Genomic DNA, 21082 nt, shown 5'->3' on the forward strand with positions numbered 1-21082 from the left:
CCATTGCTATTATAGTTCCCAACACAACTCAATGTGTCCGTTATTACTCCCAACACTGTGGACCATATATGACTGACTAGGCAAACACTACCACCAAGCTCTCTCCTGTATGTAGAGCAGTCTTTGCTTGGTGTTTCAATAGTATCCTAAACTCTCATGTATGCTTTTGTGATTGTTAAACAATTCCTTAAAACATGTTTAAATAGTTACTTCCTAGATGCAGGGAAGCTGCTGCAGGTGTAGCTCACAGGCCCTCTCCTTGGTATGGTCTAGATGGACCATAGATCTGGTCCAGGGCGTTAGTGCGCGTTCCTTTACTAACAGTTAGTAGAGGAACGCGTATGGTAACACTTTATTTGCGTCCTTTATTTAAATGGGGAGATCAAGCTGATCCTAACTGTTACAGGCCAATTTCTATCTTGCCCTGTTTTTCAAAAGTGTTGGAAAAACTTGTCAGTAGTCAATTGACTTGCTTTCTTGATGCCTATAGTAATCTCTGGTATGCAATCTGGTTTCCGCTCAGGTTATGGATGTGTCACTGCAACCTTAAAGGTCCTAAATTATGTCACCATTGCCCTTGATTCTAAGCAATGTTGTGGTGCTATTTCATTAACTTGGCCAAAGCTTTTGATACGGTAGACCATTCCATTCTTGTGAGTCGGGTATTGGTGTCTCTGAGGGGTCTTTGGCATGGTTTGCTAACTACCTTTCCCAAAGAGTGCAGTGTGTAAAGTCAGAACATCTGCTATCTCAGCCACTGCCTGTCACCAAAGGAGTACCCCAAGGCTCAATCCTAGGCCCCACACTCTTCTCAATTTACATCAACAACAAGCTCTCTCATCCAATTATATGCAGATGTTACAGTCTTATACTCAGCTGGCCCCTTCCCGGATGTTGTGTTAAATGTTCTACAACAAAGCTTTCTTAGTGTCCAACAAGCTTTCTCTGCCTTTAACCTTGTTATGAACACCTCTAAAACAAAAGTAATGTGGTTCGGTAAAAAGAATGCGCATAGCTGATGTTTTGGTGTTGTCGGCGGTGTAGCTGTGTTGGAGCTGCCAAGGCGGATTTACCACTTCTGTTGAAGGTGAGTCACATGGAAAAGGAAGATAACACGTGTCAGAAATCATCGTAAACATATGACTTGACAAAGTGTAGGGAAAGATATTTCAAAAACTTTCCATGTTCTAGATCTTGGGACTGGGTTTTCCTGTGGCCTTGGCCTCAAAAGTTCTTTATGGCATAACCACAGCCGTCTACTTGGGCATTTAACCTACTCTGCCAATTAGGCCTACAGTATGCAAGCAGTAAAAAACAACTTTTGAGTTAATAACAACTGTATAAATTAGATATTGAAGATTGATCTAACATAAACCAGATAAGTAGCCTAATGCAATGAAATGTTCTTTAACTTTTGCATTTAGGGCATTACACGCATTTAAAAATGAACTAAATACCTAATCTCCATGTGGATCAGGAATCTCAGGACAATATTTCTAAATATAATTCAACCAGTATAACTCTGATTCTGTGGGAATCATCTAAATTCCACAGTTCTTGCCATTAGTGATTCTTATCAAAACAACAACAACATATATTCAGATAAGACTAGATAGGGTACAGTCAAATGTGACATGATACGTTGTTTGGTTCACCCTTTGGTCTTTGAGAACAGTGAAGCACAGAGTTGATATCAAGCAGCGTTAAGTTCCTTATAATTACCCTGATTATTCTACGTCTTTCCTCTTCTTTCAAAATCCAGAAATTCCAGATGGGCTTGGCATAAACAAACACTTTGGTGATTTTCTCCCATGAAATGCTGCCATGAAATAGATGGCCACTGAAGGGCATCATCTATTTAAGTGTTTGGAGTGTGTTTCAAAACTGAGGGCCATACCAAACCAAACCACATACCGTAATGGCCTCTTGCATATTATGAAATGTAACCCTTTATGTTCCAATGGCTATTCAAAACATCATTCTTCATCTCCTCACCTCTCCACACCTGTTCTCAGCTAGCTCACACATAGCATAGCTCTGAGTCATAGAAGCACACCTCTGCAATATGCAACCAGTCAGAGATGGAGAGACAGAGGTTATGATGCATCCATCATTGAGATTGTTCCTTGGAAAGACATCGCCAACAGGCTAAGTGTTGTCACCGAGCTCCTTGATATCTCAGTTTTCTCTCTGACTGTACTAACCACTTTCCCCTATTCTGTCTTTACCATGCAGGTCACAGTGAAGAAATCACACCAAAGCGCTGCTCTCTTTTTCTATACAGGTAGATACTAAGGTATTCATAAAGGTATGCACACGCAAGCATTTGTGCACGCCCCCACATTTATTTTCTGTGTCGGGAAAGGTTGATTATATCACGTGTCAATAAACTGCATAAAGGTTGTGAAAACAGGTATTTGACATGTATTAATGCTTAAACATCATTAATAGATGTGTAATACTGTAATATTCCTCAAATGTCTGGTTCACCACATAGGTTTAATAGTGTTGTAATGACTGTGATGGCTTGCAGGGCATTTATGTTGACATTGTGGCTGGAAAATCCAATACTTTTAATATCTTCCCAGAAAAGGGAAGGGGGGAGCTTATCATAATGCAAATCAGTAACTTATCGTAAAAAACAGGAAGTAATGTGTTGCTGACTCATAACTTGGGCACCAGCCAACAATAGTTTATGTGAGACAAAGACACTGCAGCCTTGTGCTCGTAAATATCCATTAAACATGACATGACATAAACATAGCAGTTAAGATAGCAAGGGTGTTAAATACCATGCCACACTGAAAACATTCAGCATCATAGTGAAACTGAGATGTGGAGGATTATAGCTTAGGATAAAGTCTGTCTTACATGTACCTGTTTTAGTAAAACTAAATGTCAGATGAAATCCCTATGATATGCTTGAATAGTTTCACAGTGGCAAAAGTAATGATAGTGTGGAATAACTAAACAGACGTGGAACAACATTACTTACTAATGAGGCCAAATGTATTCACTAGGTCTAGGCTAAGTACGTTGCCTTCAGCAGCTTGTTATGAGAATATCGTAAGAATCTGAGTTCTCCTTGGAGGAGGAAGTCTTAGTAGGAAGTCTGAGAGTCTCAGTATCAGTCCTGACATGTTCCTTCAGGAGAACCGTGATTCCTTAGAACATCCCTCAACAACCCCCCTTTACCAACGTTTTAACACCCTTTGCACTGGGCTTTCCCCCTTTTCCCCATCCACTATTAGATTGGACAGAGAGTCTGGTGAGTCAATGCTGACGGAGTCAAAGAGGAAGTTAAACCGGAAGCTATTATTTAATCTTCTGAGTCCCAACCGTATCCCATAATGACTACTTATCGTAAATCACAGCTCTGAATGGAGCACGTTACGTAAAGAAACCAGTTTCAACTGAAGGGACTTGGAAAATCCCTTTCGTAAGGTGTTGACAGGTTGTTGTGTAGATTACTTAAATTTTTTACATTTTTAGTCATTTAGCAGACGCTCTTATCCAGAGCGACTTACAGTTAGTGAGTGCATACATTTTTCATACTGGCCCCCCGTGGGAATCGAACCCACAACCCTGGCGTTGCAAAAGGAAGAGATGTTTTCACGCGTCTATATGGAAATATATCTATGGCTTTGGTAGCCTCCCACTGTTAGACATGGCTGACCTTATACCTCTTCAAGTCAGATGCCTAATCATAAGAAACCCACATACACTAACTCAAGAAAATATCAAGACCTAGGGCTGGATTCAATCCGTATTGCTGATGTTCAGCGCTATAGCGCAATTGAAATGTAAAGGTAATTTTAGATTTGAGCCAACATATGCAGCGTTTACCATGAATGCAGTCTCTGCTAACGCGGGAACATTGCCTATCACTCTGTAGAGCAGCTCTTGTCATCCATATGTAAGCCATTAACTCCGCTGTTTACTTGGTAGATGCTTACATATTTACTGAAAATGCAACATCTGTTCTACATTGGTTCAGCAAAATTTCATTGAAATGACGTGGAAACAAAATTAATTCAACCAGTATGTGCCCAGTGGACAATGTGTCCAAAAGCCCCAAGCAGGAAGAAACAGTGTAGTTTACAATAGTTACACAGTGTGACTCATTGCAAAGGAACACTGTGGTTTCCCAGTACCATGATCAAGGGACAAACACCTTTGGTCCACATTATCTATTCCCGCATCTGCCACATGCTAGGTGCTACCACAAATACCCAATGATGCGGACAGGATTGTAGGTGACCTCCTGAGTGGCGCAGTGGTCTAAGGCACTGTATCGCAGTGCTAGCTGTGCCACTAGAGATCCTGGTTTGAATCCAGGCTCTGTCGTAGCCGGCCGCGACCGGGAGACCCATGGGGTGGCGCACAATTGGTGGAGGGAATGGCTGGCAGGGATGTAGCTCAGTTGGTAGAGCATGGTGTTTGCAACGCCAGGGTTGTGGGTTCAATTCCCACGGGGGGCCAGTATGAAAAATAAAAAAATAATGTATGCACTCACTAAGTCGCTCTGGATAAGAGCCTCTGCTAAATTCCGTAAATGTAGGTGCTTCTTTGGCCACATTGAGGACGTGTCTTTGAGAATGTGTTGAGACATCCAAATGAGAGCAACAAACATGAATATCAGTACTGTGCTGACTTGGTGTAACCCAGACATGGGGTATTATCTGGAGTGCAAGGAATACCAGGATGACAGTTTCTCAGATATATAGTGGCTATGGAGGAGGGCTTACTTGGAAAAGAGCCTACTCAGACTGGAAACAATTCTGGAATGAAATAAAACACTGGTGGCCGTTAAACATGATGCAATACTGATCCGTTACCTTTCTTCTTTTGGGGTAGTTTCATTCCTGCCTAATACATTATTCACTTGTTTCCTTTCAACCCCCCCACCCCTTTAGTGGAGAACAACCCATTCCACAGAAAGCTAGCTAGTGTTTAAACCAACAATATGTGTATAAATCATTGGTTTAAACAGACTGAACCAAAACTATTGGAGCACCACGGCTTTTGCTGTCTCTCCCATTGGGTTCCAAACGTAACCAATTTATCCAATATTGTATTTTCTTTGGCCCAGTAGTATCCCACACTCAAGGCCTAAAGTTACATAAGTGGAAGGTCGCTTCTGGCCTTGAGACCTGTGGGGCAACAAGGGCGTAACTCCAAACCCCACCCCCATCTCCACCACCACCAATCACCCCAAACCCCCCCCCCCCCATCTTCCAACACACACCTCCCGTTCTGCAGTAGGCCAGTGTGGTGGTGGGGAGGCGGGTTGGCAGTGACGGTGCTCCAGCAATTTGCGCAATTAGGGTCAGGGCAGGGCTGTCAGCCCCCAGCGCAGCGCGGCGCGGGGAGAGCCCATGTCAGCCTGCTCCTCGCTAATGAGTCCAGCGCCTTCCATTCAGACGCTCAGTAATTAAGAGCTGGTCCTCTTCCAAGAAACATTCTCCTCTCCCCGCCATCTGTCAGCGAGGCAAGAAAGGAGCCCGCGTTGTACTGTTCACTCCTCAGCTCTATTACTTTTTAAGCTCCAACTTCCAAATGAGAAGAGAAATCTCAGCCTGGCACTGAACGTCCCCTCAGAGAGGGGGTAGCTGGGTTTGGAGCCGTCACAGAGTTATGTTAAGCACTTTGACTTTGAGGTGCGTTTGTGTTGAGGAACGAAGGAGTTGTTTTATAATCCATCATTTGGCACAGGGGAGAGAAACTTCATAAACTGGGAAATTAGTGTAAACAAGCAACAAACATGACACCCTGCCCAACCCCCTACAAGGCAGCACCTCTCTCACAATCACTCCAAGGACTCTCCTCCTCTCCTCCTCTCCCCTCACCTTTCTTTTCCTTTCCTCCTCTCTCATCTCCTCCTCTCTTTCCCTCTCCTCTCTTCCTCTCTCCCCTCAGTGAGGGCCCTGTCTGTCACAGATGAGCCCTGCTCCAGGGCATGTCTTGATTAAAAGGCCTTCCACAGTGATCAACACCCAGGGTCCCAATCCTTGGTCCCGGAGAGCCACCTCCCTGCCCACCTGGTGGCCCCAGAGAACCTCTACCATTTCATCTAGCTCCATTCTGCCCTTCTGTTAGACGAAAACGTAATCATTAGCTGAGAGAGGGGGGGGGGCTTGTCTCCTTACAAGCCCCAGGAACCCCCTGGCCTCAACTCGTGCCCCCCATGGCTGCCCTTTCATTTGGATGGCAATATTAATTAGCCAGAACTGCTCAGTGCATTGTGGGGGATAGGGTGGTGCATCATGGTCTGATGGGCCTCAGGATGGTGGATGGGGTTTTGGGATAGGGTGCTTCATCTGGATTTTGGTTGTTGTAAATTGTAGTTCAGATATGCTGTGCCAAAACAAGCTGGTGGATAGTTATGGTGTGTTATGGAGTGTGGTCTGTATCCTGGTGGCCTTGGAGTGTGGCCTCAAGTAAATAAAGTGAAAGGGGATCTTGTTTAGACAGGGCACTGATGTGTCTGAAGTGAGGTTTTGGAGATAGGTAGTTGTAGCAGAGCGGCCCCCGCTCACTGTTATTTCCTGTGCCTGTCGCATTGAGTCTGGTCTCTCCTGCACTCCACTGGCCCTGAATGTTCTCCCTTCATTATCAGCCTGCCCCAGCCCAGCAGGACTCCCCTTCCTCAGCTCCACGTCACTCCCCCACCCAGCCCAAGCCCCCAGCCCCAGCCCCAGCCCCAGTCCCAGCCCCAGCCCCAGCCCCACAGACGAGGGGGAAGACAGACAGGGCAAAAGACTCCATCTCCAGCCAAGGTCAATTGACCCAGTTTGTGGCTGAGCATACTGGAGACGTTGCTGGTGTCGCCTGCTCAGGTCGCATGGCGGGAGTTGGCCAAGGATGGCGCCTAGATGTGTGAGGGCGCCAGCGAGGACCACCAACAGAGGGAAAGGATGTGGAGCACCATCCTCTTACATTATGCATTATTATTTATCCATATTAATATTGGCCATTGATATTAATTAATCAAAGGGTAGACTATTATTTAGACATATTGATTTTTTTTAAATCATCATAGTAACTGTGAGGTATTGTTATTAAATTCTCAGGAAATGCAGGGGGTGTAAAGAAGAAAACTGGCTGACAACCTGGTATGACACTAAACGTTGAACTGCTCTTCCTGTTTTTTAAAGTAACATAACATAATTTCTATGCTTAACCTGCCATGACATGTAGGACAATTGAAAATGTTCTACTTTTCCAGTTCAGACAGACTGAGAGGGCTCTCTGCTTGTGAGGCCGTTAGTTTGAGATGAATGTAACATGGACCAGAGTTGACCTTCCCATTCACTCAGACTGGGGACAGTGTTTACAAGTCTTTTATCAGCCATGGCAGTTCAAATAGCCAGCAAAGCTTCGTTCTTCCCCAATTGGCACACTGCCCATCTCTGACATGCTTTCACTTTCATTGCTTGTGGCACCAAGGACAAAACCGCGAGAGGTTTGTGCAAATTACTCAAAACGAGAGAGGCGGGCTTTCCTCAGTCCGCTTTTATCTTTTTATTTTTATGCACGGTCATGCTCTCTTGTTCTGTTAATCGGTTCTCTGTAGTTAGTAGTTGCTTTGGACAGACAGGTTCCAATCAAGGCCTTTCTTGTTGGTTAATCCTTGCCTTTTGTTGTCATGGGCATTGAAGATCCATTAGTCTTAATGCATTTGATGGTTGAATGCAAAAAATGGCCAAACAAAGTTCCCCATGAGCGACTACTAGACGGCTGGAATGAATTTGAATCTTTGTGTTATGTGTCACACCTTGTCAGTGACCTGTGGCACATGTCATGAAACGGAACCTAAGAGCCTAGATAGTCTCACTTTGCTGGCTGGTAACAGAAAGTGAGATTGAAAAAGGTGTGGATTATAGAAAACAAGAAATATAGAACAGAAATGAAAGATAAACATGGAATAATCTCCTATCATAGAATAAACATTATGAAATAATCTATAAATACTTTATATTTGGTGGTGAAAGACTATCGACACAGAACAATGCATGCCTGTAAAGAGTCCAGACTGCTCAGATCAACTTTTCTTGTTTCTGCAAAGTTGTACTGAAGGCAACTCACTCCTTTGGCTGTTTAAAACACTGCTTTATTACTGCACATAGGTCAACATCTGATAGGGAGAAAAAAGTAATGGGGGCTCTGAGTTAATGGTCTCCATTAAGATAAACAAACTGTATGTGGTGAAAAAGGAGATGTTATCTGGGAAAAATGGCAGCTATCAAAAATGAAGAGCCTTCCAAATGTAGAGGCTGCTTACTTGTGTAACAATAATAATAAGCATTTGTATAAGGCCAGGATTCAATCAGAGGCACGTTATACAGCAGCACACTGGACAGCCGTCAATGTGCTAAATTTGAGTCTGACTTCTTCTTTGTGTTGTGTGTGTGTGTTTGTGTATAGTCTGGAGGAGGCCGATGTGTTAACATCTAGTGAACCACCCAGTTGTGTAAAGTAACGAAGTAGAAATAAGTAGTTTTTTTGGTATCTGTACTTTACTTTACTATTTATATTTCTGTCGACTTTTACTTTTATTTCACTACATAAAAAATAAAAAAAGTATACTTTTACTCCGATACATTCCCCTGAGACATTCGTTACTTGTTACAAAATCAAATCATGTTGGGAAAAAAATGCAAGCAACAACGGCACACTCATGGGTTAACAGGCTAGCTAACTAGTCGTTTCCGAATCTGGGCACATTTTAGTCAGCTAACGTTAGTCTAGCCAAATACCTTTTCTCTAAACATCTGGTCAAGCTAGCGAGCTAGCTAACTAATGTTAGCTTTCGGGTGTTAGCTAGCCATTTTAGTGCTAGTTGATAAAGTTGTTCTTACCTAGCTAATTACTGTAGATTTAAGTTATTGACGTAACCTACTAGCTAGATCAATTAACATCGTTTTTTCTCATTGTAATATTAAATGGTGGTCACAAACTCTCACTTAACTAATGTTGTTTATAGCTTTAAAACTAGGATCCTATACCTTAAGTATTTGGTGATGGTAGTTATGTAGCTAAGTAACGACCTTTCTCTTTTTATTTTCTTCTTATTTCAGAGAAAGCATGTATACCATCTTAAGAAGTATGGAGAACTGACGGCAAACACACTGAAGAGAAAACATGCCCCTAAGACGCCCTCCACCATCAAGCAGAGCACATTACTGAAGACAGTGTCTCAAAAATCCATTGACAAAGCTGTGGTGAAGTATGTGGTCCAAGGGCTCCAAACATTCGCTGTTGTGGAACAAGAACCGTTCAGAGTTTGTCCAGGATCTGCAGCCTAACTCAAAGATCTTATCAAGGCCCACACTGCGCTCCAGGATTGATGAAGCCTCCACAGAAATGAAGAAGAAGGTGACTGAGGCCATGAGAGGAGTTGACCACATCGCCACCACCACCACCGACTGCTGGTCTGCAAGAAGACGGAGCTTCATTGGTGTTACAGCCCACTGGATAGACCCTGACAGTCTCAACAGATGCTCTGCAGCCCTGGCCTGTAAACGGTTGAGAGGATCGCACACCTTTGATGTGTTGGCAGGCGCCCTAAATGACATCCATTCTGAGTTTGAAATCCGGGGTAAGATTTTGAGAACAGCAACAGACAACGGCTCTAACTTCTTGAAAGCTTTCCAAGTTTTTGGAGAAGATGAAAACAACGAAGCAGTGGGTGGTGAAGCAGCTCAGCCAGGACAGGAAGATGGTGAAGAGGAACAAGAGGAGAGTGAAGAAGTGGAGTTTGTTGATGTGGCAACAATCCTGAATAAAGATGATGGTTTTGAGTAACAGCTGCCAAAGCACCAGCGCTGTGCTTGCCACCTACTCAACTTAGTATCTACAGTCTATGCCCTGAAAGCAACATCCAGTGAGGTTTACAAAAAAGTGTCCCGTTCAACATTTGGCAAGTGCCAAGCACTTTGGAACAAATGCGGAAGATCCACACTTGCAGCCGAAACGGTTGAAGATGCTTGCGACCTCCAGCTGCTGCTCCCGAATGCTACAAGGTGGAACTCCTGGTTCATGGCTGTAGAAAGACTCCTGAGGATCGTCAAAGACAAAGGAGATGTGGCCGTCAGAGTTCTCTGCACAGACTTTGAGGTTCCAATGTAAGTAAGGATTATGTATTATTTTGTTATAATTTAAGGTTTTGAATGTTGTCTAAATCTGTTGCAGTGTTTCCTGACCCTTTGCTTGGGGACTAATAACTGTTTCACATGTTGTAGCCATACACTATCATTGATCCATTTAGTCAACTACTCATCCAGCCATTGATTACTGTAGTTAAATAAGGTGAAATGGTTAGTGGTCCCCTTTGTATAGGGTTAGGAAACAGTATTATAAAAAAATATATAATCATAGGTTCAATCCAGCTGAACTCGCCTTCCTCACAGAGTATGCTGCCACCATGAGCCCAGTCGCAAAGGCCATCAACATCCTGCAGGCTGAAACCAATGTCCAGATGGGGTGGCTACTTCCAACTATCAACCTGCAAATCACAAAACTTGACCGAATCAAGTTGTAGCTGAAGTACTGTAAGCCTCTGGTGGATGCGCTACAACTGGGACTGAAGAAGCGCTTCAGCCACATGTTTCACAACCCTGAGCTGATCGCAGCTGCAATCCTTCTCCCCAAATGTAAAGCAACGTGGACAAAGGATAACGCCACCATCAGAATGGGTAAGACAACGTGGTTAATTAACAGTATTTTATTATTCGTAAACAACTGTATGGTGTACATTTTGACACTTCATAGATTTGAGATCCACCCATTTAAACTACAATCCTGACTGTGGTTCAGTCCAATGGGTAGCCTACTTCGCCCTGTTGCTTGGTTTATATAGATAGGGGATGGGGATGGATCATAATGGCATGATTTCTATTGTCATCTTTCTTGTATTTCAGGAATGGACTACATCAAGGACCACCTGGAAGAACCCTTGCTGCAGCTAGGTGATGGCACCAGTTCATCAGATTAGGAGGACTTCTTCTCTGCCATGAAGACATCTTAAGCACAAGAAAGCTCCAAACAGGTGGACGGATACCTGGCCTGTTCAGCTGATCATATGGAGTTGCTCAAGTCCTTCCCGGCAGTCTGTAAGCTGTCTCTGAGGCTAAACACACCCTTACCTGCATCAGCTGCATGTGAAAGGCTGTTCAGCATTGCAGGACTTGTTTTCAGCCCCAGGAGAGAAAGGCTAGATTCCAGAAACTTTGAAAACCAGCTTTTACTGAAGATGAACCGTAAATTCTTCAACTTCAAGTAATGACAGCTTAACGCTAGCAAGCCCAAGGACATGGATGCCTTATGCGTGTTGTTAATTTATGTTTAAAATTCACAAGTTATAGGTGTCCTTGTTACAAAGGCATGACCTGACACTGATTTCTAATACAGTTCTATCAGTGGTGATGTCCTCATATTCCTACAGTGAGGTTGTGTGCAGTTCTGTACATGTACTTTTGATAAGCTCATCACATTTTTTTATTTTTATGTATAGGGTTCTATTATAGGATGTTTTTTCTAAAGCAAAGTGACTGTGATTGTAAGTGCTTACGTTTACTGACTATATTCCTTCATTATTAAGGCATAATACTATTTTGTCTGCAAGAGATGTATTTTGAAGTGTTGCCTATTTGAGAATCCACATTCTTCTGTATCCGTAAGACTGTTACCTTTCAGAAAAGCTCAAACCAAATAAAAGGTCTGGCTTTTTGGATTTACGGCTCTTAGGTTTCATACTTTTACTTTTGATACTTAAGTACATTTACCTTACGGCTATTTAGTATCAGGTACTCTAAGACTTTTACTCAAGTAGTATTCTAATGGGTGACTTTTACTTAAGTCATTTCCAGTAAGGTATCTTTACTTTTACTCAAGTATGGCTTTTTGGTACTTTTTCCGCCACTGCTTAATATAAGGAATTTGATGTATAACATTTACTTGTTACTTTTATTCAAGTATGATGATTGAGTACTTTTCCCACCATTGTACTTAAGTACATTAAAAACTGATATTTTCAGACTTTTACTCAAGTAGTATTGTACTTGGTGACTTTCACTTTTACTTGAGTAATTTTCTATGAAGGTATCTTTACTTTTACTCAAGTATGACAATTGAGTACTTTTTCCACCACTGAAACCACCTTGCATGTTGACCTCTGCCACCAATGAGAAATTGAACAAAAAGGGAGAAGAAAAACACTAGCTATCTCACTCTCGTTGAGTGGAGAGCACTGATTGGACCACTCTGACACTTGCTTCCTAACTCTCTGTACATTCCAATATGGAAGGAATGTCCAGCTCCATCCAGTGTGTGTCAGTGCTGTGGCTCCTGAGTGACTCGCCACATATGGTGTATGTTAACAACTAATGATAGAACAAGACATGGGGAGCAGCTTGGTAATGTCTCTCTTGGGCACTTGGGAGTGTGATCATGAGGGCTGAGAGGTCTTTGCTGGCTGGCTGCTTTGGCATGGAGCCCTGGACTTGACAAGCACATCTACTCAGTCGTCCTGGTTACATCTCTCATATTTACATGTGTTATTACACTACTGTTTGGTTGAATGAAGGTAGCCTGAATTATTGTATCGAACAATTTTTGGGGCATGACAGCAGCAGAGTGGATGGATTTGATGTCTATTTCATGTGAGACCATGAGACATTACCCATTGTATAAACACCTTTATTTTCCCGAAAAACATGATTCAGCTACAAGGGAGACATGTTTTATATTTATGGACAGAAAAGGAGCATCATTTTGTTTGTTTTTAGTTGTTAGTGTTGAAATCTGATGTGAGTAGGCCTACTAAAATGTTTGTGTTGTTGGCCGCAATCTTTTTAGCCCACAGATGCTTTTTAATGGTTCAAATGTCAGCAAAGAGAATGATTTGAATCTAGGACTATATAAATACATGAGCAAGGCAAGCGTCACAGCTGCCAGTAATGAAAACAAATTGAAACCGTCGCTGACAAATTATCAGCAAAAACGTGTCATCCAGGATGCACAAATTGTATGTATTTGTTGATGAAGAGAAAAACATAATTTTGTTGATGTGGAAACCTGTTGCCTAGAACTTATATAAATATGAATATTTTTGAAGATCTGGATTTTATAGCACCAGGTTAATTCAGAAGGAACAGTTTCTGATGGACTTGGAGCCTTGAGTCTAATAACGGTTTGGGAAAAGCAGTATGCAGAAAATGCAGAGCAGTTCATTGACTCATGACACACACCAGCTTTCCAACTGATAGCTGATGACTCTCAGAGCTGCCCCATACTAAAACTAGACTACTCAGGATGCACACATTGTCCTACTATGCTGTAGCCTGTTTCCTTGATATCTGAAAGGGATGGTGCCATCTAGTGTCAAAGGACCAATGTAACAACGTCTACAAAGCATGTTTGATTTGCAAGTAATACGTTGTGTTGGACAGTATAGTGATTGTCAGGCTACTCAGGAGCATACAGGCTAGTAGCCTATTATAATCATTGGGTTAAAGATTCCATTACGTAATGGATTAGTGTTGGTAGTAGGCTATTAGTGATGATATAGCTATAATGCAAATATATTAATCAAAGATCCACTTTGCTATATATAATGCTATCCATGCTGGATAGTAAATCCAGGCTGTTGCTAAAATTATATGTCATTCTTGGAGATCTGTTGTAAGAACAGACTTGGTTGAATTTGTGTTCTTGAAAACATATGTCACGACCCCATTGGTCATTTGGTCCCCTTGGTTTAACAGCGGTTGGGTAGATATGATGCCTATCATTAGCGCTGAACTGACGTTCAATAAACCCTTGCTCTAGTCGAGGATACTAAAGTTTATTTCATAGCTACACTCGTTTATCATTTCTAAACCACAGGCAATGGGAAGTTAACAGGAAAATCTGAAGTTCTGGGACCTGACGTTTATTTATCGAGTGAAACAGGTGTTATTGTTGTTTGTTTCTGTAGAAATGGGCTCGACAAACTCCAACCTGTCAAAAATTCCAAACGTCGAAGAATTAATGCAAGAAACGGGTTGTAAGTTCTCGGATGGGTAGGACTGTAATTTAGGGTACTAGAAAAACTGTATTGAGATTGTCATGATTGTACAATAACGTCATAGTTTATGCCAAATTCGAGGACAAATCTTTGAGTGGGCGAATAACGGGATTTCATTATAAATGTTATTGTGACAGCTGTATGGAGCCCAAGTTTTCTATTGCTTCTATTGCATTTCGTCCTCAAAGTTTTAGAGTGCAGATACGTTGAAATGTGTGCAAATTATTAATCGCTTTCGCAACCACAAGATTGATGGTTGACAGGTGCGCAAATTGTGCGCGCAACTTTGGCTGGCCAAAAGACGCATGCGTCTTACCCGACCAAGTACAGTATTGAATATCTAAGCTTTGAACAGATACTTATTTTGACATATACATGTGGCTTTGAGAAGTTGTAGGTAAATGAATAACTTGGCCTTTAGGCTACTTTTACAAATGCTTGAATAATTCATGGAGTGTTTGCTTGAATGGAATCCAGAGCAATGAACTGGCCTCTATATGGTTATTGCATATATTGATTAAATTATTTGGTGTGCCACTGTCCTGCCCCATTACTAATAGCATGAATCGATGTTCTCTTGTTTTCTCATTATAGTCACCCCTGCACACATTGTTCGACTTTATGACCGTTTCGAAGCATTGGACAAGGAGAAGACAGGCCATCTCCGGTAAGTGGTGGGACCATGTCATCTTTATGGAGTTTGTTTGTTGAACCAGTGTTGACTAAAACAGTGCATTTCAGAATAACTTATGTCTGAATGTCCTGTCTTTGTTCTATCCCCATTACTGTGAAGCCCACAGGATTTCGGAGCCATTAATAGGTTGGCGATGAACCCCATTGGGGATCGGATCATTGGGGCTTTCTTCTCTCCAGGGTATAGAACAACATTTCTTACATGTTTGAGTAACATTACTGACTTGATAACCTCGCCAATGAAATGGTAAGGTGAAGGTTAATGCCAACAATTTCTTTTTAAATCAAATGTCCATGTATCCTCTACTTTTGGAATGTAAGCGTTCTGGTCTTAAAATAATATCTCTCTCAGACAGGAAACGGTGGACTTCCACTCCTTTGTGAGGATCCTGGCCCACTTCCGGCCTGCGGACAAAAACCGTCCCAAAGATCCCAGTATGCCTGAACCTGTCAACAGTAGGACCAGTAAACTCAAGTGTGAGTCCTCTGGCAGATAGTTGACTCACAAAATAAATTTTTGCACTAAAATTCAACTCAGTCAGTTCCCCACTGGTTTTCTCCTTCCTTTCAGTTGCCTTCCAACTATATGACCAGGACAAGGATGGCAAAATCTCCAGAGCTGAGCTTCTACAGGTCCGTAATAACTGTTAGCTTTACTGACAATAATACTCTGTATGTTGAGCAACACAATATACCACCAATAGTTAGTGATGCAAATTGTTTCTCTGTTGTAAACCAGGTCTGGTATGTCCCTGCAATTGATGGCTAAAATGCCAACACCCTATACCAGAGGTATTCAAATCTTACACTATGAGGTCCGGAGCCTGCTGGTTTTCTGTTCTACCTGATAGTTAATTGCACCCAACTGTTGTCCCAGGTCTAAATCAGTCCCTGATTAGAGGGGAAGTATGAAAAAAGCAGTGGAACTGGCTTCAAAGTCGGGATTTTGAATTTGAGGGCCCAATACAATAGAATGAAGCCATTCTCCAATGGGTTTGGAATGTGATTGACAGCTGAGGGTGATTGACAGGTGCTACGGTCCATGCTGGAGATGCAGGTGACGGAGGAGCAGCTAGAGAGCATTGCCGACCGCACCATCCTGGAGGCTGACCTGGACAAGGATGATGCCATCTCCTTTGAAGAGTTCCGCAAGGTACCACCGGGAGGAGCTCTAACACTGACATATCAACATGGTGCATTGCAGCACAGTGCACCCAGAATTCTAAGACATACAAAGTTCATGCACATAGAAAATGATGTTGGCCATTGCAGTAGTCAAACAGCATACTGTACATTGTACGATGACAGTGTTTTGCCTATCCTCTCTCATATTCCACCATTTGTTGGTCTACCTTTGGCTTTTCTTTTTCCTTACAGTCCCTGGAGAAGGTAAACATCGACCACAAGATGAGCATTCGCTTCCTGCGCTAGCTAGAGTGGTTGCATTGGGTCAACTGACCGTTCACAGAGATGTAGCCCACTTTGTGTGTACTCATCCCTCCATGGTAAAAACAAGGCTTCAGCAGGGAACTATTACTATGCTACTGATTCCTTTAACTGGATGACTAACACTAAATATCGTAAATGACTGACTAAAATGCTGTAACTTAATATGTTGTTTACTGCATACTGGAATATGGGGATCATGTTCCAAAGTCTAACCGCACTATAGGCCTACTGTATAACTACATAATAACTGCTTTTATATAATACAGTAAAATGCCATTTAATAATAATAATTATACATGGGACTTATAGCACTTTTCAAGGACCCAAAGTCGCTTTACAATTGTAGTTTTTTTTTTTGTTGCAGAACCTACATTTTAAATTATGTTAGTTTTGACAAGGGCAAACATAAGCTTTTAGGAAGGGAAACAGATACTTGAAGTTCACTCTTCCTTGAACATTTTTAAAAAGTAAGACTTGACTGTAATAAGTCTCTAGATGTAGCAGTCGGTGTCCAAATACACTGAACATGAGAACTATACATATGAGTATGAAAGTGATAGAATATTTCTACAAATAAATATTTTTGTAAATTATATCATTAATTTACAGAGTTGCTTATGAGGAGAAAAGGCCATGAAAAACTTAAGCTTGGCTATAATTGTGTTTCAATAGATTTGTTTTAGAGAGAATGACAGTCCAACAAAAACTAAGGTGTACATTTTGACCCAGAGTAATGAAAGGGTCTGTTTGTGACTGACTGGATGACATTGAACTAATGTGTGCCAAAATCTATTTCTCAAATCTATGAATTTTTTTTGTCAGATACATGGAATCATAATTAAATAACGCTATTGGTGTTTGAGTGGAGTATTTTTGCAACTGATTTTCATATTTCAAGCATCAGTACATTTAGCTTTTTGATGTTACTGATTAAAATAGTCACACCTCCTGTTGCTATCTATGGCCGTATAACATGGGGTTATTTCCAAAGTTTGTTCCTTGTGAAATGTTCCTTATAATTTCTCTGATTGAACACAGGGTGGCAGGAATATATATTTTCACTGAGGTTAAGTGAAATAGCACATGGGTGATAGTGGAAAATAAAGTATTTCTTAAGTGGTTGACATTCACACACACTGACATTCAGGCTTGCCTTGAAACAGAGGCATAATGGATAAATTTATTTTGTACATAAAGTGTGCCATAACATTAGAAGAAGGTCATAAAGAGGAATTGATTTCAACAATAAACACATGCATTAGCAGGGCTTCCTCATTTGCCCTTAGGCTGACAGGCACATAGAATCCAGAATAAGGAGTATCCAGTGCCTAAAAAGAACAGAGAGACACAATGATTAGAACGTATATGATGCAGCATAGAAAACCATCAGCACAATACTCCAAATGTACAGAGTGCGTTGATGGAAGAATGTAACAGGGACCTGCGAGGGTGATGGTCATTGTTAGACGGTAGAGAAGGACATCAGTGGTCCCTCCCTTGATGTGGACTGGCAATCCATTGTCCGCCTGTAACCAAAGTTAGGGGTCAAATACCTATTCATGATCATGAATCACTGGGCTTTCATTGCAAGCCAAAAATAACTTTGTGATATGTGATGATAAACCAGACTGAATTGCATTCCAGACCATTAATCTGAAGAACGGAACAACTATCCCGTTAGGTCCCTTTAAAACCCGTAATGCTCTTTTTCAATGTTCAATACTGTGATAAGACTGAGGTGCCGACCAACAACGGTGGACCTCAGGCAATTCATAAATCTCGCAACATGACACATACAGTAGATCACAATCAGGTCAATGTTGCTCTGAAGAACTTGATTAAACATGTTCTGTACACATTGATGAATGATGTGACAAAGTTTACATTTGTTTGCTGCCAAAATCACATATTGTAGACATTGTTGGCCCATTGGTTGCCAATAAAAATCTAAATTCACTGATAAGACACCTCTTGTTTTCTTAGTTTGGGATTGTTTCTCATACAGGTTGGGATTGTTTCTCAACCAGGAATCCTAACGATGTCATGCTCACCTGGAATAGCTTCTGATGATCTGGCACCTTGTTCTTCATCTGTTTGGTTGTTGTGCTGAAGGCTCTGGTAGCCAGCCGGGGCAGCTTCTGAAAGGATCCCACAGTCATAAAATCAGCCATGCTACCCTTTGCATCCCTAACTGCCAAATGTCCCAAACAAATCGGTTGGATTCTTAATGGGACATGCTGACTGAGCGGCTGAGGCTAGGTGCTATTTTCATAGTGTTTCTAGTAGAATAAACCATTTGATAATAACATAACAATAGTATAGTATGTTATTTAGAGAATGGATGATCAGTATTAAATGGTAATAATAGCTTGGGATTTACCTTTGTGGTTCAACACCTGTTTTTCTACTTTCACTTTTAGAGGGATGTGATAGTAGCCTGTTGTTTCCTATAAGAGGAAAGCGCTATGGAAAACTCTTTGGGTTACTCTTACTTCCCTCTCCATTTAAATAGTGTTTGTCATGACGACAACTGCTATTATATACAGTCTTGGTTATGAGAGGAAATATCCACTTCTAACTGGTTTAAACCTTTTGAGTGGCAAAAAAAGTATGAGTGGTTCGCATACACAAAAACATTAGACAGAGCTACAAATGTTCTTTTTTCTTTTCTTTTAACAGCATGCAGGGGGGAAATTTCACAGACTTTTAGGTGTGTATCACCTTCAGTATGTTTTAGACCTTTTGAGTGAATGTACCATTTTGGCATCTTAGACATACTTTCCATCCAAAGTGGTGCTAGTTTCAAAGACAGCTGGTTTGTCACATCAAAATGCTTGATTAAATCAACATCCTCCAAGATACAAACAACCAAAAGCCTTCTCTGTAAACAAGGCAGAGATTCAGCTTCCTTTGACAAATAATCTGTCACTCCTAATGAAATATGAAATCAGACCACCTATCGATATTCTGTAAAATGACACTGTCAAGTAATTACCGGCATATAACCATTATTGTCAATGAAATAATCTGTTGAAAATCGGGGTCAAACCATACCCCCTAACCCATACCACTTGTTCTGACCCAGGTAGTTTAGTGGTGGGTCATAGTGGTTAAGAGCGGTGTGCCAGTAACCGAAAGGGTGCTGGTTCTAATCCCCGAGCCGACTAGGTGAAAAATCTGTCGATGTGCCCTTGAGCAAGGCACTTAACCCTAATTGCTCCTGTAAGTCGCTCTGGATAAGAGTGACTGCTAAATGACTAATTATTATTATAGTTCATTCATTATAACAGCACTATTTCAGCACTGAAAGAAAGTAATCTCTATTCAAGTTTTTAATCTATTGGTCTTTGTATCACGTAAACATTCTCTGTGAGGTGAATCTCTTACTACTTTTTACTATCACAGGCAAAACCTTTTCATTTAATTGAAGACCATTTTGTATACTTTTGTTGACTTGGGTTCTGTCCCTTTAAGAGAACTGTGCCACAGTGTGATCTCTACCAAGGTCAAATTGGGTGCCTGAACCAGTGGGCGAGAACTGGCATTGCTGCCAGCCAATGACTGCCACTCAACCTGTGACCTCAACCAATTAGATGATATATTTTGGAGGGAGGAACATTAAACCCTTCCCCTTGGACTGGATTCCCTGTGTGTGTGTGTACGTGTGTGCGTGCATGTGTGTGTACATGTGTACATATGTGTAAGCTATATGTGGACATGGCACAGTTTGCCTAGATAAATCATAAAGGAAAGATAGAGGAAATGTGAATCAATGAAAATATACAACACTAATATACAATAGCATTTTTCCACCTCACTGAGAAGTGAGAGGGATATAATTAAAATAATATGACCTCTCAGTAGGAGCTTGTAAACAACATATTTTAAAATATCAATAAGACCCAGTTTTTTATTAAATTTAATCTGAATGACAATATGAGTCCAATACGACCTTACAGAGAGATTATCTAGACAGATAGTAATATATCTCAGTAACTACATTTCTCTAGAATGACATCAGAATCTCCTGGGACCACCCTTCGTGTTTTACTGTCTAAAGTTGCTTATATGCAGGCCTCACTATCAGTCAACCACCGGGGCAGAGACGGGGCCTGCAACAGGTTATTTGAGGCCATAGTCCGTCTAACTTATCCCCCACACATACTGGAATGTATTTCTTTATCTAATACTTAGCAACAAGTAATCAGGAAGACATATAGCACAACTCATTTTGCCTTCTACTCTCCACATTAATAAAAGGTGGTACAAAGGTCAGTCCAACTGTACTTTTCTATCCAAATAAGATCCAAGATTCTATTAAAAATATTATAAATCTTTCTATGATTCAGATTACCATTAGCAGCAGAGAGAACAGAAAAAGTAGGATTTTTTAAACGTTTTTACCAGTAGGTGATTCATGGCGGAGGTTGTACTCAGTGTGAAGCCTCTTGCTGCTTGTCTAGCCGTGGCCCGTACAAGGGCACAGTCACATATTGCAGTATTTCTGAATGGGAGCCAAACTATGGTCACCAGGAGAGACCAAACTCTCCCAGCGCTATGGAAGTGCTCAAGCCTTCACTCCTAAGGTCTAAAATTGCTTCTTTGGTTCCCGTTGTTCACACTGATTTCTGTCCTCACACATCATTAAATATAAATATGTTTATTTGAATTGAAGTGAAATTCTTTATATGGAAAATGTATGCTTCTCATTTACAGTTTGTACTTAGGTGATGTCATTCCTGTATTTGCATCATTCTAATTGATTCACTTGTTTTCGGGCACACCATCCATCTTCCAGTTGTGTGAATAATATTATAAAAGAGTCTCAAAGCCAGACACTCTTGGTTTCATTTCTGGGTTGAGGTCCTCAGA

The 21082-nt window shown here is 41.4% G+C and overlaps 2 protein-coding genes across 3 annotated transcripts; one reads left to right on the plus strand and one right to left on the minus strand.

Annotated features, from left to right (window-relative positions):
* Window positions 1-13769: 13769 nt before the first annotated feature.
* Window positions 13770-17067, plus strand: LOC121567437 (calcineurin B homologous protein 2-like). 2 transcript variants are annotated; one of them, XM_041877479.2, is made up of 7 exons: window positions 13770-14047; window positions 14663-14735; window positions 14862-14942; window positions 15114-15238; window positions 15333-15394; window positions 15792-15914; window positions 16139-17067. In XM_041877479.2, the coding sequence occupies exons 1-7, from the start codon at window positions 13981-13983 to the stop codon at window positions 16190-16192; spliced, it is 585 nt and encodes a 194-aa protein (XP_041733413.1). In that variant the 5' UTR covers window positions 13770-13980; the 3' UTR covers window positions 16193-17067. The 2 variants fall into 2 exon arrangements, with proteins under 2 accessions (XP_041733413.1, XP_041733414.1); XM_041877480.2 differs by having other exon boundaries at window positions 13982-14063.
* A 309-nt stretch (window positions 17068-17376) lies between these two features.
* On the minus strand, window positions 17377-20721 carry LOC121567438 (cytochrome c oxidase subunit 7A2, mitochondrial). The gene is made up of 4 exons (XM_041877481.2): window positions 20615-20721; window positions 18262-18348; window positions 17652-17736; window positions 17377-17538 (listed from the first exon to the last, which is right to left on the minus strand). Exons 1-4 carry the CDS (start codon window positions 20627-20629, stop codon window positions 17483-17485), a joined length of 243 nt encoding a protein of 80 aa, XP_041733415.1. The 5' UTR covers window positions 20630-20721; the 3' UTR covers window positions 17377-17482.
* Between the last annotated feature and the right edge of the window lie 361 nt (window positions 20722-21082).

The sequence above is a fragment of the Coregonus clupeaformis genome, chromosome 6 (genome assembly GCF_020615455.1).
Source record: "Coregonus clupeaformis isolate EN_2021a chromosome 6, ASM2061545v1, whole genome shotgun sequence".
NCBI lineage: Eukaryota > Metazoa > Chordata > Actinopteri > Salmoniformes > Salmonidae > Coregonus > Coregonus clupeaformis.

Coding starts and splice junctions, on each gene's coding strand:
- LOC121567437 (XM_041877479.2), top strand. CDS start 13,981: ATGGGCTCGACAAACTCCAACCTGTCAAAAATTCCAAACGTCGAAGAA. Junction 14,048..14,662: donor ATTAATGCAAGAAACGGGTT/GTAAGTTCTCGG, acceptor TTCTCATTATAG/TCACCCCTGCACACATTGTT. Junction 14,943..15,113: donor GGGGCTTTCTTCTCTCCAGG/GTATAGAACAAC, acceptor TATCTCTCTCAG/ACAGGAAACGGTGGACTTCC.
- LOC121567438 (XM_041877481.2), bottom strand. Junction 17,737..18,261: donor ATCATCAGAAGCTATTCCAG/GTGAGCATGACA, acceptor CTTTGGTTACAG/GCGGACAATGGATTGCCAGT. Junction 17,539..17,651: donor AATGACCATCACCCTCGCAG/GTCCCTGTTACA, acceptor TGTTCTTTTTAG/GCACTGGATACTCCTTATTC.